The sequence below is a fragment of the Simochromis diagramma genome, unplaced genomic scaffold, assembly GCF_900408965.1.
Source record: "Simochromis diagramma unplaced genomic scaffold, fSimDia1.1 OVJJ01000387.1, whole genome shotgun sequence".
NCBI lineage: Eukaryota > Metazoa > Chordata > Actinopteri > Cichliformes > Cichlidae > Simochromis > Simochromis diagramma.
Window position 1 is genome coordinate 668,951 of NW_024387152.1, and position 24,782 is coordinate 693,732.

At 41.6% G+C, this 24,782-nt stretch overlaps 1 protein-coding gene across 3 annotated transcripts in view; it reads right to left on the minus strand.

Annotated features, from left to right (window-relative positions):
* The window catches only part of cacna2d3a (calcium channel, voltage-dependent, alpha 2/delta subunit 3a), a 117,278-nt gene that overhangs the window by 81,706 nt on the left and 10,790 nt on the right, over positions 1-24,782 (minus strand). For all 3 annotated transcript variants that reach the window (XM_040047584.1, XM_040047582.1, XM_040047583.1), the window contains exon 3: positions 5,394-5,510. In XM_040047584.1, the coding sequence (XP_039903518.1) occupies positions 5,394-5,510 (117 nt within the window). The remainder of the gene's footprint in view (positions 1-5,393; positions 5,511-24,782) is intronic.

A 24,782-nucleotide genomic window follows, 5' to 3' on the forward strand; every position in this document is an offset into this window, starting at 1 on the left:
GCACATACATAGCTCTGTCTTGGATATAAAAGGAAATGCTAACTAAGCCTTGGCCTGCGAGTCCTTCGTGTCTTGTTTCTGCCACAGTCCTGAGCTCAGGTGAGAAAGCTTGGCTTGGGACGACCCGTCAATAGCACTAGGGACAGCAATTTTGTCAAACCAGCCAGGGAAGAATTGCAGAATCAACAAAATGGAAAAAGTGCCCTGTGACACTTCTTCTCCGTTTTTATAAGTCAAGCGACTGGAGCATGATGGAGAGACAGAAGGGAAACAAAATAAAAGGAAAAGTGAAAAATAGAGGGAATGACAGAGATGAAGGGACACGGCGTGTTTTGAAACATCAAGTCCCAATAATCAATAGCTCAGCAGTTCTGCTGACTGAAAGGGAATCTAAAGTGCAGCCCTGTTACCCGATCCCTGCACCACCTCACCCTGGTCTTTGTTTCGTGTTTCAGTTTCTTGCTTAGGCCAAACTTTTGACTCATCTTTTCTTCTTGGCATTCACCTTAGCCATGCTCGCTGTATGCACGCTCATTTCATTGTTCAAGACATGAAATCCATTAATGATTTTTTTGGTGACAGGGAGGAGAAGGACATCCACTGGCTTGCCATGCCTCGTCATTAACAGTGATCACTCTCAACAGAAATGCATGATTGAAAATAATCTTAGACTGAAGATCAACAGTGAATGAAACAACGTAACAACGGCAAAAGTGCAGATAACTGTAGTGATCATTTAAGCTACATATATAATTAAAAAACAGTAAAAACAAAAAAAAGTTAGAACTTTCAACTGTTTTTAACTCAGTCAATTAAACTCAGTATTATTAAGTACAAATTCACAACAACAGTCACCTCAGGGCACTTTCTATTGCAACGTACAGATCCTACAGTAAGAAGGAAACAGGAAGAAGGCTTCAGCAGCATGCTCATTAGGAGTTTGATGCTAACAAGAATTTATTTTTTAACACATGTCATATTTAGATTGCATTGCAAGACTTTTTCTTCTAACGGCAATCAACATTTGGTGTAATTTCACAATCATTTGTGACGTAGCACTCAGCTGATCATCACTTAAATATTTAAACTTATTTAGTTTTAGTTTGGTGAGTAATTTTCAATATTCTATTGCTTAGACCAGGTCATCACCCAGAGCACACTTTTCAACACGTTTACAACAATACACGAAAATGAGAATGTAAGGGCAAATTTTGGATTTTATAAATAAATCAATCCAAAAAAAATACCCGAAATTGGTGCATCATCAAAATCTACAGCTGCACTTTGAGTACATATGATGATTAGTGCTGCCACAAACGATTATTTTGATAGTCAACTAGTCACCGATTATTTTTGCGATTAGTCGACCAATCAGATCATCATCCATTGGACGTAAAACGTACAGCTTATTGCACCAGCAGCATCTGCTCTTATATTTATTAAATTTTAATGAAATGTGCAGGCATCTCTATATTATAAATTTTAATGAAATGTGCAGATTGTTTCGGTGAAGTTTAATAAACTCCTTGCTATCTAAACTATAACAGGACACCGGAGTAAATTCTCCAGCATCTCACACTTCTGATAATCAGCTGTCTGCTTGACGTTTATGCAGCTGTGTAAAAACTATAACTTTAATCTCAGCCAAACCGATTTACTCAGGAACAAATAAAACACTGAAAAAAGCCAAACAACAACATTTGTAAGTTATCTAAGTGACTTATATATCATGTTTAACCTGAGTAGCAAAAGACGGCGGTGGGTTTGAAAACGATCTGCCCGGAGTCCGGTGTTCTCACGGCTCTAGTGAGCCTTGACCTCCCGGCTAGCTATCGAGCTAGTGGGTAACAGACGTCTCCGAAAACGTCGGAGCGCTTGTGAAAATATGTGGTGTCTTGATAAACTGAGCAGATATTTGAGGTTTACACAGCTACATTCCCGCCTGAAAATATGTCAAACGTTTATTTTCTGACCCAGAAAGAATAATAAGAGTAATATTAAAACTAACTAGCTGCCGCCATTGTTGGAAACTGAGCTGGGCTGCGCTATGAATTCTGGGATAGGTCGGGCCACGAAGTATACACCCGACCCATCCTTCAAATCTGGGGAAATGAAGGACGCATTTGTCGGAGTCTTCGGATTTGGACCGTCTTCGTCGTGTCGCTGTAACGTAGTCGGCCTACAAATGCGGCCACAGGAGGATGCGGTTCATGAATTTGGACACAGCTACGATACCGGACACAGCTTCTTCTTCAGGGTTTAACGGCAGCTGGCATCCTTGTACATGCAGTGCTGCCATCTTCTGTTTCAGTCCGTTATTACACTCTTAAATCCTGCTACTTATTCCTGCGTCTTTTGGGATCTTACAAAGCTTCAAACGACGCGTCGACTATTAAATCAGTCGTCGACGATTTTAATAGTCGACGTAATCGTGACTAGTCGACTAATCAGATATTTCTTTGCCATCAAGAGAGCAGGAAATTGTGATTTGCTAAGCAAATAATTAGGCAGACATATGATGAAAGTACATTTCAGCAATAAGAAAATTAGCTATCATAGGAGGTTTTACTGGCTGAGAAATTTCACTTACAATCCCATGTTTGCCTTTTACTTTTAACCTACAATGTTGCAAACGTTCTGTACTCTGCACTAGTAATCAGGATGAGGACTTCAGAGGCAGAGTTGCCACAGGTAAATGATATCAGCAGGTACAGAGCAGCGACCGAATGCCATTACAGGAGAAACAGCCCTAGCAGCGAGGCATCCACTCTGCTTTGAAGTGCATTTGTCACATGAAACACAGCCATGCTTGACTTCAAAGGGGGCATTACAATAGCTCCACGCCTTTCAACTTTGATAACAACGTGTTCGCTGTTTCTTTAACCGTCTGCTGTTGCCACCATTTTCAGTCAGAAGACGAGCATTTTTTTGTTTTATTGCTTTTTTTCTGGAGCGACAGAAATAGGAGAGGAATTGCGGTCTGCGAGACAATGATAATATCCAACTTCCACAGGAACTGATGAAGGTAACAGCAATTAAAAATAACAATGGCGGGCTAATATGCAAGCCACGCAAGTGTCTGTGGATTTACAGCACATACAAAAGCTAGACACGCGGACATGCAGTACATAATGTCCTTTAAAGTCTACATCGAAGAACTGTTTGATTGCCCTTTTTGTTTTCTGTATATTAGTGCAATTAAATCTGCCAAAGCAACTACAAGAATGAACTGCTCCCACCAGGTTTTGTTAAATCAGTGCAGATATGAGAGGAGAAAGAAAATAGACACCAACGCAATAAAACAGCAATTCAAGAACACACAGTTCTACATACATTACTGCGTAAAAGGTTTCACCTGCCATAGAAGAAAGATCATGCAGTAATGACAGCCATGCTGGGTTCCTACTTTCACTCGCCAAGATGCCTGCTTTGAAAATGTTGAGTAATTTAGGTTACATTTAAAATAATATTTCAATACCTAAATTAAAAAAAATATTTTGAAAATTAGGAACAAAATTACCGGAAAAAAGATCTCTCTAAGGCGCATTTAAAGCCAAATGAAATCAGTGCTCATACACATGCTTTTACAGGTGCACGCTTTCACAGCAACAGACGCTGTTGTCTCTCAGCAGGTGGCGGTGAGCGATAAAGAGGGGAAATCGACGTGGAGACGAGGAGATAAAACCACGTTGACGGACAGGGCAGAGCACCTGCACGGAAATTGAATCGCTGAAGCGCCACATATACTTTAGTAAAAAGCAGAGACGTGGGAAGAGGCGGAGCAGAGAAGGGAGAGACAGACAAAGGAGAGAGGGATGGCTTAAGGACAGCTGTGGGAGTGCACGCTAGGCCAGACAGATGAGAGCTCTGGTAATAAAGAGAAAATGGAGCAAGATGGGAAAGAAGAAGGAAAAAAGGACTCATCGATGCGTCCATTATATGGCTGAAACAAACAATTCATCACGAGGCCAAGACCAAAAGGAGGAGAAATGAAATCGTGGCTAACAAAGGTTAAATTTACACCTTATTTTCCCACACGCAAATGCTTCTTTCAAATGATTTTCTCTAACATTTTTATCTCTCTTCCTCTCAACAACTTGTTCCCTGTCTAAAAACGTACCGGGCACCCCGTGATCTTCACATCGATCCCCACAACTTTTACTTCATACAGATACAAACACACAAACTCCCACAAAGCCTACTGAGATGCACAATTGTCAGGCATCCAGCATCCAGACAGGGACTTTCAAGAAGCCATTAACTAGCTGAACCTCATGTCTCCGTGGATTTTACAGAATCCCAAGGAAGCACACAGACATCTAATCTCTCGGTCATAAAATACAATTATGTAAGCTTAATCTTCATGTGGAAAGCGCATGGCATTTGGTTGAAATACAAAACAATGTTCATTATTATTAGAAAACTGATTCATTCCTTTATTTTTCATTACAGAATTTAATGACAGTAGAAATATTCAATTAGAAGCTTGCCTTCATGCCAGCAAGTGCTGTATATGAGTAGGAGTGATATTTTTGAAATGCCAGATGACGCACAGCAGTTGGAAATACATAATCTTTTCTATGTCCACATATGGAAATCTGAACATTTTAAGGGTGATTATAACACTGCAAAACAAGCACCATTATGCAACCTAAGTAGGAAACGGTACCATACATAAGACGTGGAAATGGCTTAATTCTATCTGCACGCCTCTCACTCACTCACTTCCTTTAGGCGTGCATCCTCTGACCAAATTCTCAGAAAAAAATCCAATTTCTGTTAACAGCACCATGTTGTCCTGATAGGATCAGTCACCTGAAGCGAGAGACCCAGCCAAAGAGGCAGCGCACTGTGGACACGCTGCCACATTGTGCAGTGCGCCTTACAGCACTGACACACAACATCCACATACACACACAACATCCACAGACATGAAAACGACGTTGGATTAATGCACCAACAATATACGGCCATGTTTACTTAAAAATAGATACTTACAGTGTCAAACTACAAATGATATAAAAGCATGATTTTGCACAAGAACCAGCAATACAAAAACATCTTCATGTGTGGATGCATATATATCATATACATATATAGATCAGATGGAGGTTAAAGTCAGAGGACTTGTGAAGGGGCAGTGGGCAAGGCTGATTATTCTTGCACTCAGTGCCTGTATCTCAGGGGGCTGAAGTCTGTCTAGTCTGCCTTTTGCTATCACCTATTCTTGGATAGTCACTCCTTCACATATCATATCACAAAGACTTGAACATATAGAGCTAAAAAGTCTCTCTCTCTTTGCAGTTTTGACATCATTGTTATTTGTTGAGATAATTTGGGGGTTTATTCAAGTTGTTTGTGTGATGGATGAAAATTAACGTAGGGAAACATACCGTCATCGCCTGAGCTTTCTTGTGAAACATCTCCTCCATGTTCTCTGCCAGCCTCTTAACCAGCCGCAGACCATCGATCTCTTCCACCCGTACTGCCCGCTCAAACTCCTTGTATTTCTGACAGGAAAAAAAACACACAATCATGCAATGTTCTTGTGTTTCTGACAGGAAAAAAAACACACAATCATGCAATGTTCTTGTGTTTCTGACAGGAAAAAAACACACAATCATGCAATGTTCTTGTGTTTCTGACAGGAAAAAAAACACACAATCATGCAATGTTCTTGTGTTTCTGACATTAGCTCACAAAATCATGTTCTGAGTCTACAGTGACCGCAACACAAAAACGCTTTCATTCCACTAAATCCTGTCAGCAGATTCTGAACAAAATATTCAGGGATATGCGTAACATGCGACACTATATGAACTCATGTATATCTATGATACTTAACACTGTTTTGCTGAAACCTTACCAAGGGTAAGGAAAGTAAGATAATCCCACAATCTTTTAGGTTGTAATGGCTTTAAAGTCTTCCAATGATACATTATGAGTATTGAAAGCATTAACAAGAAGAATGTATATTTTTATATGTACAGTACAAACACACAAAGTCTTAAGCAATCTTACATTTTTTTATACAGGGAGTGCAGAATTATTAGGCAAGTTGTATTTTTGAGGAATAATGTTATTATTGAACAACAACCATGTTCTCAATGAACCCAAAAAACTCATTAATATCAAAGCTGAATGTTTGTGGAAGTAGTTTTTAGTTTTAGCTATTTTAGGGGGATATCTGTGTGTGCAGGTGACTATTACTGTGCATAATTATTAGGCAACTTAACAAAAAACAAATATATACCCATTTCAATTATTTATTTTTACCAGTGAAACCAATATAACATCTCCACATTCACAAATATACATTTCTGACATTCAAAAACAAAACAAAAACAAATCAGCGACCAATATAGCCACCTTTCTTTGCAAGGACACTCAAAAGCCTGCCATCCATGGATTCTGTCAGTGTTTTGATCTGTTCACCATCAACATTGCGTGCAGCAGCAACCACAGCCTCCCAGACACTGTTCAGAGAGGTGTACTGTTTTCCCTCCTTGTAAATCTCACATTTGATGATGGACCACAGGTTCTCAATGGGGTTCAGATCAGGTGAACAAGGTGGCCATGTCATTAGTTTTTCTTCTTTTATACCCTTTCTTGCCAGCCACGCTGTGGAGTACTTGGACGCGTGTGATGGAGCATTGTCCTGCATGAAAATCATGTTTTTCTTGAAGGATGCAGACTTCTTCCTGTACCACTGCTTGAAGAAGGTGTCTTCCAGAAACTGGCAGTAGGACTGGGAGTTGAGCTTGACTCCATCCTCAACCCGAAAAGGCCCCACAAGCTCATCTTTGATGATACCAGCCCAAACCAGTACTCCACCTCCACCTTGCTGGCGTCTGAGTGGGACTGGAGCTCTCTGCCCTTTACCAATCCAGCCACGGGCCCATCCATCTGGCCCATCAAGACTCACTCTCATTTCATCAGTCCATAAAACCTTAGAAAAACCAGTCGTGAGATATTTCTTGGCCCAGTCTTGACGTTTCAGCTTGTGTGTCTTGTTCAGTGGTGGTCGTCTTTCAGCCTTTCTTACCTTGGCCATGTCTCTGAGTATTGCACACCTTGTGCTTTTGGGCACTCCAGTGATGTTGCAGCTCTGAAATATGGCCAAACTGGTGGCAAGTGGCATCTGCAGCTGCACGCTTGACTTTTCTCAGTTCATGGGCAGTTATTTTGTGCCTTGGTTTTTCCACACGCTTCTTGCGACCCTGTTGACTATTTTGAATGAAACGCTTGATTGTTCGATGATCACGCTTCAGAAGCTTTGCAATTTTGAGACTGCTGCATCCCTCTGCAAGATATCTCACTGTTTTTGACTTTTCTGAGCCTGTCAAGTCCTTCTTTTGACCCATTTTGCCAAAGGAAAGGACGTTGCCTAATAATTATGCACACCTGATATGGGGTGTTGATGTCATTAGACCACACCCCTTCTCATTACAGAGATGCACATCACCTAATATGCTTAATTGGTAGTAGGCTTTCGAGCCTATACAGCTTGGAGTAAGACAACATGCATGAAGAGGATGATGTGGACAAAATACTCATTTGCCTAATAATTCTGCACTCCCTGTATTTTGCTAAGAAATGGGAATTAGGTACAGTGATTGATTGAAATGTACAAATATACATGGACATATAATATAAAAGGCAAAAACAGAGCTTGCACAATACTAATAAGCTTTAAAGTAGGGCTGTTCATATAACGATATATATCGGATGACGATATAAAAATGTCTATCGTTTCATTTTACGCTATCGTTTGTTTCAGTGGTGTTGCAAAATAAACTGTTTACAGCAATATTTTTTCATGGTTTTGATGGTCACTGCCGTTACAACTTATGTCTAAAAATGTATCGTTTCATGCATCGGTTAAAACACTCGACTCGAGCTACATGACGCGCAGCTGGAAACACTTCACGCAAGTCGAGCTGCCCGAGATTCACAGAATTTACAGAAAATGTTACATTTTTGTGATTTATATCGTTATCGGACGATAGAATTCTAATATCGGGATATGAGATTTTGGTCATATCGCACAGCCCTACTTTAAAGTCAACATTTTATTTGAACACCTTTACTCTTCAACACAGCCTGAAATCTCTGTTGGGTTTATATTGTTGGATTGTCATGTTAGAAATATATAACCATATATTCTTAGAGGTGTATAATCGATTGTGTAGTGATAGGGTGTGAGATCCTTAACAGTCTGCAAAGACTCCGTGTGCCTCCCAGAGCACTCTGGCATACACACTCATCCTAAGGTCACGAGAGAGGTCGTACCTTCTTTTACAGTATGGTAAACACATCCATGTCTGTTTAAGTGCCTTTTGTTTAGATGAACTGCTGGACTTCCAGGCCCAGCAGATTTAGGGGAGTCGTTCATGGGGTCACATCTTGACCCCCCCACACACACACACACACACACCTGCACAATTACACAGACGGCGAGGGGGCTAGCTGAGAGCGACCGGGGTTCGAGCGGCAGGAACGGCGCTCGTCACGGTTCTCTCCCTCGTGCACGAGACTACCCAAAGAGTTCAGCCTGGTGTCTGATGCTTTTGCTGTTGTAGTAGAATTGTCTTGGCGTTCCAGCAATAAGTTTCTGCTAGATGAACCTATCAATCTCTTAGACAAGATTTCTTTTTTAGGTCAGTTTCTTCGGGTCAGTTTTCCAGGCTTCTTGAAGGACATTAAAAGCTTCTCGTTAGATGTTTGCTCTTTCGTTCTGTTCCCCATCATGATGATCCCACACTGCTTCAATAATGTTGAGATTGGGGCTCTGAGGAGGCCAGTCCACAGCTGACAGTGTTCCAGTGTGCGCTTTTATATCTTGGTAATTTAGATAAGATCCCCAACATCACTGGCTAAAATGCAGCCCCAAACAGACAGACCCCCCACTGTGTTTTAGAGATGGCTGTAGATACTCTCTCCTGACCTCCTCATGAACATAGTGATGATAATTTGAACCAGGAATGTGAAAGTTGGATTCATCACTCCATAAGACCTTTGCCACTCATTTCAAGGCCGTTTCAGTTCTCGTGCAATTTGGCCCCCGCCTGTTTCTACTCGTTTCCCTTCCCTGTCAATGATTTCTTAATAGCCATCCTTGAATTAAGACTATTTCTGATGAGGCTTTAGGAATCAGTAAATAGATCAATCGAAGGGCCAAATGCATCTCTTAGGTCCTGTCAGCTTTATGCAGCATTTCTTCCTATTTCTTAAGGACATGACTGTCAGATACTGTTCATCTGATGGGGATAGTTTGTTTAGGCCTGCCACTTCAGTAATCCTCCACTTGTTAAGTTTACTCAATTTTTTAAGGACACACATGGTGCAAAAATACTATTTTATGCCTGTCATGTGTTTTTTCATGTATTATTTATAGCTTTTTTTCAAAGATTCAGCTAAAGAATGAAAATGGTTAGGTACAATAATTATACTGAAATTGAAAGACCTTTAAAAAGCCTGCAGAACAACTTCTCAAGACCACTTTAAATTGCAAGAAAGTCTGGCTTCTTGGAATCCAACTATAAAGAAGGGTGACTTAAGACTTGACTAAACAGTACTATATGCTCGCGGTTAAAAGGCTAAAATACATATATAAGTGCACAAGTCAAAATTACTCTGGGTATTGTGTATATATATATATATATATATGAAGGAGGGTCTCTGTTGCCAGGAGGAGCAAGGGTAAAATTACACAGACAGAAACAGTTATAATATACGACGGAGGACTAGGTACCAAGTAATAGTTTGAAGCAATAGTTTGCCAACTTCAAATTTGAACGACCACACATTAAGTGCTGATGAACACAGCACTGCACTCAGTATCTGCACTTCACAAAATCACGTCATTCTGCTATAAACCTATATTAGGATGCTTAGCTTAACCAGCGCCTTAACTGGGGACAGTGACATTAAGTCTCAGTAATTCCACACCCATACATGTCACATACACATATGCAGAGCTGATCTAAGTTAGGGTGTATATCTGTACAGAGAAAAAGGAGGAAAAAAAAGAGCCATTTTTGAAATCTGTGCAAAGCTGCAGGCGGCTGTGTTTCACTCTTGGGGGATTTAACAGAAGATTACCGCCATATCAAATAGCATGCCCTCTCTAATGTTATGCCAACCTGCTTAGATGCATGCTTTAGCTACTCCTGTACAGCAACCACACATGAGAAGCATAGTGAGGGAAAGAGAGATCATGGTAGGAGGAGAGGAATGAAGACAGCATCACTCATTGAAGCAGCAGCTTTTGGATTTAAGCAATCATCTGAAAAACTGCAACTTCAAAACAGAGGGCAACACTTGTTTCATACCAAAACTTTCAAAAATGGTGAATTTCTTTGTAGTCGAGGGTGTAAAGTCGAGGAATTAGCCAAAATGTGATGATGTGATTTCAGAGAACAAGACTTAAGACAAGTTATTTTATTGTGTATAAACTGTAGATACAATGCAGTGCACCTATTCTTTGACCTGGAACACTGGCCTAGCTACTGAACCCCAAAAAGAGATTGGATGATGGCCATGAATAGCAGAATCTTCCAGTTCTTGCAAAATAGTCCCTTACATCTGCATCAAGTGGCATATAGCTAACAGAAACATTGCGCTTGCAGCTTTTACCCCTCGGCCATAAAAGGATGACGGGATATTGTCAACACCCTGCTAACCAGGTGAAGTTTGTGAAGGCAAAAACTCGAGAAGCAGGCAATGTAGGAGCTTCACGTTGATACCATAGGTGTATCTACTAAAAGTCTTGGGCTAGTTCAAATCTCAGTGACCTCAACAAAGGTCAGAGGTCAAGTTTTCCGAAAATCTTTTGAATGCGATAACTTGAGAACAAAGCAACGTAGGATTTTTAAATTTGCGGGGTCTCGGAAGATAATTCCAAGAAGGTCAGTCAGTTCTGAGCTCCTAAAGAGGAGGAATACTGATACATTCTTGGGGACATTCCTGCAGTACCTACATGTTTGCAACACAACAAGGTACTCGCATAACTCTACCTGACTGTGTTGTGGCGAAACATTTTAAGGCATACATCCACATCAAACAAAGCTATTAGTTACATCGACCTCGTGTCACCAGCAACATCAAGAACCATGCTAGAGCAGTGATTCCCAAAATGTGGGCAGGGACCCCCTGATGGATCACAAAGGTACTGCGTGTGGGCCACAATAATAATAGAAACTGAATTTTAAAATTACTCACAGGTATGTTAAGTTACATATGTATATCATTTCATTTATTTATGTAAAAAGTGAATTTGAACAGTTAATAGGAGGTGGTTAGTTTGTGTTACTACTCATTACTCTAAATGTACAGCTCTGATATTGAAGTTTGTCTCCAGTGGCAGGTGGTTCACCCGCTAACACTTTGGATATGACTGGGTGGCAAACAACAAGTGAAGATTTTAGGTTGCGTGGACACAATGGGGCTGCAGCACTCTTGACTTTGGGAATGGCTGTTGAGTGTTACAGTCACTGGTGGGTCTGCCAAATAAGATTGAAGTCAGCCTGTGAGTTGTACCAGGTATTATAAAACACTGCACAGTTATTCTTTTTCTTTTCCCAAGTACCTGGTTGTAAGGTATACAGAGACAGAATACACAGGGCCTGTGACCAAGACTCCAGCGTGACATTTCCCAGTAGGAGCATTAATGGGTGATCTGATTGTCACTACACTTTCTCCCAGGCTGCAGATGGATGCTTCTTCAAATGGGCAATGGTCTTTTGAAAAACGAAATCATGGTGTCTAGGGTGGTCGGTCATAAGACTCACAAAGATCTGTGATCGCAGCTTCAGATTTATTTGCTTCAACAAAATGGAAAAACAAAACAAAATTGCCGGATAGCTTATAGGTGTGGCTTATCCCAGAGCATCTTGTGGGGCCTGTGGCAACATAGTGGGTGACATCCTAGCAACCATGGTCGTGAACATAAAGGGCATCAACATAATTTTCAGGAGGAAGTGTGGGCTGATGTGAGATAATAAAAACTGGGGATGGAACAAAAAAGCGTATGAACTGGCAGGGAAAAGTGCACAGGTTGAACTTTTCCTCAGAGTCAGCGTTATCTATGATATGTCCAAAAAACCTTCACACCCACATGCACTTGTTCCTGTGAAACGGGATCCTTGGAACACATCTGCATTAGTTACCCAAAACCCTCTGCACGTGGGTGCTATCACTGGCGTCGTGATCAAGTGACAGCGAAATTGCTGAGATTTAAGCTCTGTCAGAATCACTTCAAAGGGCCAAATCAAAACCTACCACAATATTCAAGGTAGAAGGAAGCCCAGCATAGAACCTAAAGCTAATGCTGGCTCTACTTCTGCCATCGTTGGCATCTAGACATTAACCTGGGCAAGAAACTAAAGTTCGAGGCAAAGACAATTTCACCATGGCCTGGACCAGGCATAATCCCCATGTTAACAATGCAAGATCTCAGAGAGCACATGGATGAGGCTGAGAAGAGAGAGTTCCAGACTTATGGAGGTGTGTGGCCAGCAAGGATACAAACCTGCTGGAAGCCTGTGATGGTAGGCCACAGAGCATTTGAGGGCATTCCCTTTGAAAGTGTTAACAATACTGGTTATTACCGGTGAGGGGAAGGGAAAGGCCAGACATGCTTCCACAAGGTGGCTTTGGACAAAAGGGCAGATCAGATTAAGGGAAATAGCCAGAGAGGTCGAGAGTAACAAGGAAATAAAGAGATGGCAGCAAGATATTTAAGGTTGAAGTTAACAAGTATAGAAATAGGATGATGGAAGAGCAGAAAAATCACAGAAAGGTAATACTTAAGCAAACATTTGTGGGAGGGTGAAATGCTATTTGTTGCAAGTGGACACAGATAGCATACACTAGGTTAGGGCTGTTCATATAACGATATATATCTGATGAAGACATAAAAACATCTATCGTTTCATTTTACGCTGTCGTTTGTTTCGTGGTGTCACAAAATAAACTGTTTACGGCAATATTTTTTCATGGTTCTGATGGTCACTGTAGTTATTATTCATTTCTTAAAGTTCTGTCTTTCTCTTATATTTAATAGAACCACACTACGGACGGACAAGCGCCTGTTTTTATGCGTTGTCGTTAGCAACAACGACAGTAACAGCATCGCGTGTCCGCTTGTTTATGTTCCACATAAACCTTTCACAATAAAGCTCAAGATCCTGTTGAGACTTTTCAAAATAAACTGAATCGCGTGAAAGATGCAGAGTGTTTACGGATGAGAAGCAAAAAAAGAGCCGCCAGGTGCTAAAAAATAAACCTTAGACTCAAACGTTAGAGCAGGCTTTTCCCCGCAGCACGCCGTGTAATGAATACTCACAAAGAAAACGGCGGCCGTCACAACTTATGTGTAAAAATGTATCGACTCCAGCTACACGACGCCCAGCTGGAAACACTTCACGCAAGTCGAGCTGCCCGAGATTCACAGAATTTACAGAAAATGTTACATTTTTGTGATTTATATCGTTATCGGGACGATAGAGGTTTTATATCGGGATATGAGATTCTGGTCATATCGCACAGCCCTACACTAGGTTAAAATAACTAAATAGAGGACATAGTGACTTGTGCAGATTATACATTATACATTAAGTACAAATCCACTAATTTCCTACATTCCTCATTACGAGCAACTTGGCACAAGGAGTGCAAAGAGGAAGTCTATGTTACATATATTACACAAGTCTATATTATTTTAATCAGCTGGAAAAACATCCTGATTAATGGTAGCAGTGATAGTGAAAAAAAAAATTAGAAGAGGGTCAAATTCATGAAGGTACTTTTTCAGGATCTGAGTGTCTGACTTGAGCAGGCAACTCTCCTGTTCCAAAGAAAAGGTTCTACTATTACTAGCAAGGAAGGAGAGAGATTTTAAGATGGGCTGAGCAAAGCAGAACAAGAACAATGAAGGGCTACTGATAGCAAGAATTCTGGGATGTATCAGGCTCATAAAGGGAAGCAGCCAGTGTTTCATCTTAATCTCCATTTCATAGCATCAACACTCTGTTCACCGTCACACTGAATAGTCTGCGACTCTTTGAAATGCTGCTGAAACGGTGCCTTCACTGCCAAATTAATTTCCATGCTTCAGCCAGAAAGTTTCAAATTTCAAAATTCTCTTGAAATGTCCTCGTGGAGCTAACCAAAATAGCTTCTGTTTGACTGCCACAGTGGCAGAGCAAGAAAGCAAAAAGGACATAAATAAAGGAAGCAAGCAATTCCACAAAGCAACGAAGGCGTACCAAATTACATCATTTTAATGTCTGTTTAGACTTTTTTTCAGGACTAACAATTACCTGACAATTACAACAGCCACATTTTGCATTTCCTAACGCAAACATTAGTCGCTAACTCAACAGCACAGCTAATTAATTGTAGCCTCAAATAACACAGTCTGTGTCCAATCAAAGTGACTGGCTGATGACTCAGAATCCAAATCACAGCGACCAAAACCGTATGAAAATCAGAGCAATAATCCCACTGGCTGACTGACAACTGCAGTATGGCTGAGGGACAGAGCTTCAAGGTTTTAAGCCAATCCTGATTCCTGGCAGACTCTGGTGGGCTGTTAAAGCTGACAGGTCAGTGGCAGCTCACACCTGAACTGGCTTGACAAGTTTCTTTGCCAGTTTCCTCCCTTTCGCTTTAGTGCCTCTCCTACAGATTCTTCTTTTTCCTACACGTTGAGCATCTCCTGCTTTTCCTTTCTTTTGCACCTACTTCCTCTCTGAAATAAAAATACATATCCTAAGACTTTTCCATTAACAGTCATATACTTTCATCTACAGCTCCACTAAACCCACAACAATGAAAATGGCCAGAAGTGACAGATAATACACACTTCATCGAGGTGTAGGGCAGACGCAGAGAGCCCACGGCCTGAACTAAAGCGTTTATGATCATGTTAGTGTGGTCAGTGAGAATCTAACAGGGTTCAGCTTACCACAGGCAGTTTGCAGCACTATGTTCAGTAGGCTGGGCCAGAGCAGACTGGGCCCAATTAGCCTGAAGCCATCCTCTTCACATCACATCATTATTGCAGGAAGCCAACTGACATACATCCAGAAATACCATTTCCCAGGAGAACAGAAATAAATCAGTTAAAGCAGGATAGCAGTTCAATGAATGAAAAGACAACTGAGGAGTCAGGGTTGGTGAGTATTTGCTCAGTGTAATGTCTTCAATAATAATGGATTGGATTTATATAGCGCTTTTCAAGGAACCCAAAGCGCTTTACAATTCCACTATTCATTCACTCTCACATTCACACACTGGTGGAGGCAGCTACAGTTGTAGCCACAGCTGCCCTGGGGCAGACTGACAGAAGCTGCCATATCGCGCCATCGGCCCCTCTGGCCAACACCAGTAGGCAGCAGGTGAAGCGTCTTGCCCAAGGACACAACGACCAGGACAGAGAGTACGGGGATCAAACCAGCGACCTTCCGGTTACAGATGCGCTTCCCCCTGAGCCACGGTCAACAGAAAAAAGGCCTTTAAACTACAGGGCTGCTACTATGTCCCCCAGCATTACTGGAATTAAATTAAGTTATCTGAAAACACATTATGTTCTAACACAACAAGTTAATGCTGGAGGACCTGCTCGTGTCCACTAGGATTGATGCACATCAGCTAGTGATAATTGCATACTATGGTGTGACTTGCTTTGAGCACAAAGTTTTCTGTTTTCAAGGCTTCTGGAAAGAATAAAGTGCATGTGTGAATAAAGATAGTGACCTTATTTACAATCCCAAGAGCACATGTAATAAAACAGTGAAATCAATGTTGTTATGTCAAACCTTTTGCAATCAACACAGATTTTTCATACAATCATTACTCTATTTTTCAATCTTTATTGTTGTCCTACCACTCACAGTTACACCTCATTGTTCTGCACACCCAGCTTTGCTTTTATGTCTCTTCAACAGACACACAACAAAGTACCTAAAGGTTTAGTACGAAACTCTGCTACATCAAGGCTGCACTGTAGCCTAAGAAATAGACGAGCAAACCTGCATGTAGACACAAACAACTACATACGAAGAGAACTTGATGAATGAAATGTGAAAGGGCGGCTGTCACACTAACAATGCTTCTGTCTGCTTGGAGGTCATCATTTAAAGACTGCAGACATAATACTGGACGTGTTTGTATCTATGATTGCCATTTCATTGTGGTAAAGTGTGAAGTGATTAATGAGGGGGAAAACTTCATTCCACAGTAATACTGAACCCCAATCCCCCAAATCCCAGCTCATTTTACGCGTCACCAGAGCACACTTCAACTTGGCCAACTCACTCATAATCTCACAGCTGTTTGGGTGCCCCCCCTTTGTTACACACACACACACACACAGACGTGCACAAAATGAATGCTTGCACTCAAAACATCTGTGGACAGACATGAATATATGAACAAAACTTTAGCAAGAACATGTGATTTTTACTGATTACTGATTGTATGTTAACGTTATGACTCACGTCAGGGCCCCAAAACACTAAACAAGATAATGATGTTCTTTTAACAAAGCTAGAAAAATTCATATGAGAAAAAGAAAGAAGAATTTGGAAGCATGTGTTAAAAAGGCAAGTAGACTACCCTGAATTACAAGTCTATATTTGGCCACGCATTATTTGATTTTGTTTTCATTCATAAAAAGCATCCTTGTGTGTTTTGTTAGCCTCTGCATGCTTGTCTCACTACAAGTGGATGAGTCTGGTTTGATGAACAAAAGAGACTCAGAGAAGCTCGTGAATACGTGTGTTTGAGCATGTGTGTGTGTGTCTCTGTGTGTGAAGGACAACGAGACCAGCGAGTCCAATTTGCAGTCTAGTGAATGTACTAAACCACTAAAACGAGCAAAAAGAAGAAAACTGGGGTTAAAACAACAAACAAAAAAACTGTGTAGATGTTTGAAAAAGGGTAGACGAAGCTCAGGGCACCATTACTATCATTTTAAACACGCGTCCTGTTGTTTCTTTCATTCTGTCATCCTTAAAGACTTGGTAACAACATTCAATACACAGCAGTAGATGTCAAAATCAACAGGTAACAGCCTCCATTCGGGTTGTGCAGAAAAACGCCCCAAATCTTCTCGTGTATTTTGCTAGTGAGAGCCACCCAGACCAGCTAGTACAGCAAAATGCAACTTAATCTTTGGGGCTTTTTGGAGTTTTCTTGTAAACAAACTGTTTTCAAATTCACTGTTAGTCAGCAAAACTCAATGTGTGCATCCTTGAGGTCTAACAACCACTTTTCCTTTCTTATTGGTAAATGCATTTTCGAAAGCATTTCAAAACATGCAGCACTGACGTTCACGTTCACTAGCCTGGACCCTTTTTCCTCTTAATATTTAATAGTACATTGCTGCGTGGCTAAAAGTAGAATATATAATACTGTCTATAAGAGCGGACACACCGCTGTGTCTGCATAATGAACTCTTTATACACTCCATGCTTGAAAAATATTTTATATGTAAGAGTTTTTGGTGTTTTGGAGCATGACTGGATTTACCAATATATCAACGTCATCCCTCAAAAAATAACATTTTAACTCTGATATGAAACATTTGCATTGCTTTTTGGACATTTCGAAACGCAGGCGATTTAATAACCTGCTGGACGTAGACCTTGGTAAATTGTTAAATTAAATCCCAGGACAGAGAAATGCAATTGGGAATTGATTGTCCTTAGGATGGAGTGCACTTTGGGCATGTTTGTGCTTTCAGGTGGTTGCGTGTGTTCTTTAATGGGAAAGTACGAGCATGTTTTCTCCTAAAATATTTTCACCAGAACAGACGTCTCGCACTGTCATCATTTAACATAAAGGGCCACAGATTCCCCAAAGCCATGTTTGTAATTACAGTGAACATGGCTCAGGGAAGAGGAGGAGACAGGAGGTGAGAACACGAGTAGAGATGAGGTGAGGAGAGGGAAAAGAGAAGTGGAAGGACCTCAGGCTGTCACGTAGTTGTGGCTAATTCTGTTTGTTGCCATCATGTCGCTGAGGCACTATTGAGTGTGTCTGTCTGAAGAAATGGGAGAAGAAGAGAGAGGGGTTGAGAAACTGTTTGAAACAATTGCAGCTTGACGGATGTTGCATTCTGCTCCCTGTGAAACACTCTGTATACTTAAGCAGGGGACAGAGGCGCCAGCCGAAATCCACAGCAGGAAATCACTGCTGGATCACAGGATCTCTCAGGAAACGCCAAGCCATTGCTGTGCCCCCCTCCTCTTATATTCTCCCTTGTATGCCAGCCGACAAATTGTTCCCTCAAAAGAAGAGCGCTGGCCGGAGATGAAGTGGAACAATTAATTTCACGCTTGTCCTCCTTGCCTCAAAAGCATGTTGGTCTGAGTCCTGTGTCTGGTGGCACAGAGACACTCGCCAGAGATTGTAAAACACACACACACTTACACAGATAATGTAGGTAAACTGTAAATTCCAATCAAACACACATTAGTGAAAGAGATCTTTTTAAAGATCTTTTAAAAAGGCATGGATCATAAACTCCTCTTGGCTGGCTACCGCACCTTCCCTGCTGCCCCGCTTGCCGTAACCCAATCTATCAGTGGAGGCGAATGGAGAATTAATCATTACATGGACATGTCTCAAAATTCGATCAATACACTTTGAACGAATGGGGAGGAATGTGAAAACACATGCATGCAACCACAGCCTTGACAGACCACTCAGTCATATAGTGAGAAGAGAGCAGGGCCTAAAAGGAAGCAGATAAGCAGCTGGAAACAGTTTCATCGTGCACAGCGGCTGTTTGGCTCCTCAACTTTCAGCACATGGCACAGCACCCAGTAAGAAGCTGAAAATGCAGTGGCAAACCAACTGGAGATTTTTATTATTTTGGGGGGTTAGAAAGTAAAGATCGTCATATCTTAGGCCATTAAAGAGGAGATAGACACACAGTAACACGCTGTAACTAATAAACTAGAACTGAAGGCTGTTGTGCGTTGGGCTTCATTACAATGTTTCAAATTCTGGTATTTTGTAGCTATAAATGTTCTGTTATGTCTAAACAGATACTCCTGTAAGTCTGTTTTTAGACAGACAGACTTTACACAGCGGGGACAACAGGCATAAACTGCACTATTGCACTATTATTATTAATGCAATTATTATTATTCATTCCAAATTGGTTGCTGGAGATGTTTTAGTTATAACTAAAAATGAGATGAAGGAATAATTAAGTGAACTACAATATGTTCATTGTTTCAGGTTTGTTGTGCTTTCCCAGTGTCCTGAGTATAAGAAAAGGGGAAATGGAAGGATAATAGATGAATGCAATGAAAAGGACCAAATGAATAACGTGTTATTTTTGTTTAAACTTTTTGTAAACCTCTTGGATATATGATGAGTGTCTATGTTGCAATGTTTGTGTTGCAAGACAGACACAAAGAAGCCAACATGCAAATATTTCTAGACCTGACTGTACATTTGTTTTGACAACAAACACATTGCTTTGCTGTAAAAAAATATTACTTACAGAATATATTCATTTTTGTTGTTGTTGTTTTGTTTAGTCTACCACATCAAACGCAGGCCCCCAAATTTTTTGTCCTGAATTTTTGTTAGAATTTTCTTTTTAAAACTTTGAATTGTACCTTAAATGAGCACTTTAGAAGTAGAGATGATTAATATTGTTTTAAGTGATTCGACATCTATAAAATGCACAGAAAGTTGTCTTGTGTTACTTTTACATATGGCTACTTCAACACAAGCAATCCAGCAGCACCTCCTGACTGTGTGCTGCATTCACACAGTGTTTAAAAGCTGCCTGGAGGCTACTGAGAAGAACAGCTGTACACAAACACACACATAAGGCCTTGTGGCGTAGCTGGTAGAGATGCTCAGGAGTTTGTCCCAGGGTGCACTGCGTCTGTTAGGTATGCACCATTGCCCCACGTAGTGGGTGCCAAATCTGAGCTCTCTCTAATGACCGACATCTTTCACTGTCCTCACATGCCACACCATTGTGGTGTACCCACAACCTACACACACACACACAGAAAAACAGAAACTCCTGGCTAATCTAAGCCAGCGTGAAAACATATCTGCCCCCAATTTAATGCATTTTTGAAGAAAATGCAGCCTTTGCATTAAACCGTATAAGTACAAGGATACATAATCTTCACTCTTTTTTTGGGAAGCATGATACAGTTCACCAGAAGCACAACGGCACCAGAAGCAGGTCTAATCTGATCACACAAAACTGATTAATAGTCCACCACCTATCTGTACATGCTTGAATTGAGTTGGTTTCAACAAAGTCCTGGAAAATATTTTTCATGCTTAGCAACACATACAATGTGGCCTGCTGCTTCCCAATTCCACTCTATGTATTTTCACAGCCTCAGATTGATTTCAGCAGCAGCTAGCGTGAAAGTGGAATGAGAGAGCAAAACATTGTGGTGGATATATAAAGGCAATATTCATCCTTGCAAGTGGAGCTTTATTACACTTTCTGGACTGCAGTTTCATTTGAGTTTGCTTTGAAGCCCTCACAAAGAAATGGGGGGGAATAAATGTACCACATATGGCTGGCAAGAATACTGCTGAGAACCGCAGAACATTTATCAGCAGACACCATGAAGTTGAACTGAACACATAAACATAATGAACAATTTGATGTAAGTGTTGAACATAAGCTAATGATGTTGTACTGTGCTCAAATGACTGGGTTAAACAATATATACAAAGTCTACAAATCCCTCCATATTTACAGTAGAAGCACAGAGTCTTCTGTAGGGTATCCAGTGCCCGAGTCTTTTGCCAGCCTCTAAAACATGCAGCTACCTGGGTTTGAAAGATTTGACAGATTGCAGTTGCAATGGCAAACATCACTGTCACGCTAATGCGACCTTCTTGTGTTCATGTCCTGAAGATCTTGTTCCACATCATTTCCCAGGAGCGCACTGGGATGAGATTTATGCGCATCACAGAGTAAACTGCTTTTGCTAGCATTGAGATGGTGCCTGCTTTGTGGGCTACATGTGGGCATGCATGACGTCAGTATATCCACACTGTTAAGTACCATGTAACCAGAATGCCACAAACATTGTTTTAAAACATATTCATCATGTGTTTTTCAGTTCCTGTTTGTCTTAGCTGGCAACACTGTAGCCCATGAACTTCTCACATGGACAATGCTTGCATACAGCGCAGCACCATCTATTTTTTTATATATTTATTCTATCTATATTATTCATCTATTTTATATATATGTTATATATGTTTTTCAATACAACAGCAAATCATTTTAACAAATGAAGCTTTCAAATTTGAATTAAAAAATATCATATAATATGAAGTGTTTTTCATAAGATATTACTCCTCTGTGTGTTGCTACAAGCATCCGCTACTTTTATTTATAGCATGATATTCAGTTTTTCTGCTCAAATATGACATAACATCAAGCTGCAGTACAACATGCTAATGTTGCTCGTAATTTTTATTTTTTTGGTTCAGCAAACCTTGGGGACCTTATATAAACACGTCACCTGAACACTTGAAAGGTCTAATAAAGTACAATTAATCTTGTCTGTAAAAATAAGTCCTTTTTTATAACTTCGCTCTGTTTCACTATGGGAATCACATTGGTGCGACCAACTACAGAAGCTCCAGTGACACCGAGTCTGTCTATGACAGCCCTGTCGGGCCATGATCAGGCCGCCACCCCCTCTTTGTAACACAGCCGGCCCTCCTTACTCATTCTCCCTTTCTTCTTACTTTGAGCTTCCTCAGCACATCCAGACTAACTTGGTTAGCTGCTTAACAGTTCTCAGGCGTCCTGTAGAAGAGTACATTGCCGAATGCAGTTTTCTAGTTCCAGTCTGGATTGTGCTTCGAAAGAAGTGCACTTATAGTTACGCACTGTGGAACAGCAATCATGTCAAAGTAAGCTGTTCCAGCAGTTCCTGGTTTAAGTTAACAAGGCAGCTGATGTTTGTGTAACTCGGGCTAACACGTTACAGGGCACTAAACATGCCAACCCCCCGTCCACCACGAGCTGGACGGACATCAAGGAATAAGAGTCCTCGCTCTTGCCCCCATTGTTCGAGGACCTCCTCGACCAAAACATGGGCAAGCTGGGTGGCAACAACTCTGACTTCCACAACCTGGAGGACACCAGCAGTCTAGGCCACAAAGTGGAGCCGAAGTTGAATAAATTGGCTACCGCCAAGCTTACCTCCAAGGCCAACAGCCCAGGATGCTATAAGGGCTGAATGCGACCTGTTTGATGGCAAGAAGCTCCTACTAGCAGCAGCTGTGAGGGGTAGGCAGAGTGGGGCCAGAATGGTGACAGGAGGTCCGCCAGATCAAGGTAGACCTTGCTGCAAGCATTCCTGTGCAGCAGCTGCTGCAAAGAGCAAACCATCACACCCAGAAACAGAAAAAGAAACGTTCAGCCTAGCATGCCGGCAACATTCTGTGTCCCTCCTCTCCTCTCCCCCAAAGAGAAGGAAGGTGTTGGAAGGAGTAACCAAATCACTCGGAAGTCCCCAGTTCACCAGCAGCACTCTCTCAGTCCCCATCTCCTCTAGTTCAGGGAGGGAGACTCTTGGACAATTCACACCAAGCTCTCCTAAGCACTTTGCCAGTGTCACCAAGTACAGCCCAGGGTCATCAGACACTTTATTTCCTTTGTTACCCACAAACACAATAAAGTGTGCATTCCTGTAACCTGGCGGTTTACCAAGGGCAGCCCCCACCAATTTCAAAAGAAAAACAAGAGCAGATCAGAGGCTCTGGTGCCGTGAATCAGCTCACAGGCCTTGGTTTCACAGTGAACCTGGAAAAGAGCTACTTGGAGACCGGATAGTGTACACAGTACCTGGGGTTAAGACTCCATCTCTTATCGCGTCACACTTTCAGAATGGAAGATCGTATCCTTCAGTCACTGTCTCTCCCTTTTTCAGCTGGGGAAAATAACATGCGATTCAAACTCTGTCTCGGCCTCATGGCCTCGGTAATATTTGATTTGCATTCGGGGCTGCTTATGATGAGGAATTTTCATCGGTGTATCACATCTCTACGGGTGTGCCCTCACCGCCAATCTCGGTCACAGTGTAAAAATAACACCGTTATGTATCGTGACTCTCCGGCCATGGAGGAATCCACCAGCTTTTGGTGACTCTGACCACAGATGCATCCCTGTCAGGTTAGGCTGGAATCATGATGGCTCACATAAATGTGCTGGAGCTCTGCACAGTGCTCATTGAAGCACTTTCTTCCATGTCTCCGGGGGCAACATGTGTTAGTGAAAACAGACAACTCCACAGTTGCCGTAGCACATGGCTCTTCACCTTTTAAGCCACTCACGTGCCAGGTATTCTGTACACACTGTTCGGAGAATGGAGACTGCACCTGCAGGTTATGGAGCAGATATGGCAGAGATACAGCCAGGCTTCCGGAGATCTCTAAAACACAAACTGTCCAGTGATTTTCTTCCTGTTAGACGCAGATGCCCCGCGGTTCGTGGATCCGCTGGCCCACCCATGGCCAAACACACTGCATTATGCTTTCCCCTGCTCAGCCCGATCTCTCCAGCATTAATCAGAGTGAGGGATCAGGGGCTGTCACTAATTTTAATAGCTCCACAGTGGCCATCCAAACACTGGATAGCAGAATCATTCAGCTTCTAACGGATGAGCCAAGGCCACTCCCAATCACAGGGGTTTCTGTCTTAGGTGCACAGGGAGATACACCATCCTCACCCACACCAGGCTGAAGTTTCTCTTAAAACTGCTCCGCTGTTGGCTCCAACCACAGCCAAGCGAGTTAATGAATTACAGACTCATTCATTTAACTCTCTTGTTGGCACATGGATCCTGGATTCACTAAAGCATGTTTGAGACCCAACCCAACCTTTGGTGATGGATATATCATTCAGGTGACCCACAGCAGAGCTGCTAGCATTTCCCGCCATCCTGGGCTTTACACAGAGATGTGTCAGTCCAATTGCTGCGAATTTCCGGCAGCAAGCTCGACTACAGACATTTGTGTGTTTTAATAAGCTGGATGTTGCTGCACTGTCATCCCTGGCTCAGGCATTGCTGGAATCTAGTGCCTCGGGTCCAGGATCTGAGATCCTTGAGTAGTGCCGGGGTGTAGCTTCAGAGGGCTGGCACAATCTCGGAGTGAGCTACATCTCCCATAGTGAGAAAAAGAGTGTTCTTTGATAGCAGAGTGAGGTGTTTCACCAACACTTCCCTCCCTGCTTGAGCACTGCTCAAAATGAGGAGGGGCTGGTTGGCTGTTAGGATGAACCCTGAGCATGAGCATGGACAGATATGGTGTCATATGAGCTTCTGTAGTTGGTCACGTCAAGGCAGTTCCCATAGTGATACACCTCACTCTGTCATCAAAGAACCAGGAATTGTGCTCAGTAACACAAAATAGTTTAGCAAGATAGAACAAAACAACGATGATCTACCAAATGCCTGCAAAGTTTTGATTCTGATAGCCTGCAAATATTAACTTTAAATATTAACTTTTTAAAGACATGCTAATTTCAGGTAGCTTGATTATGAAATAATTAGATTATTTCATATTCAAGCCACATTAATACAACTAGTATTTAAAAGCTTCTGATAAGGTTTACAAAATAGCCACTTGGTAAGTGTACAAACAAGTCTTACTTTCCTCCGAGCACATCTAACAGTGCTGCACCATCAGTTCAGCATCAAGAAGGTGTTCGACCGTATGTTTGGCTATTTGTTCATGACAGCATTACCTTTTAT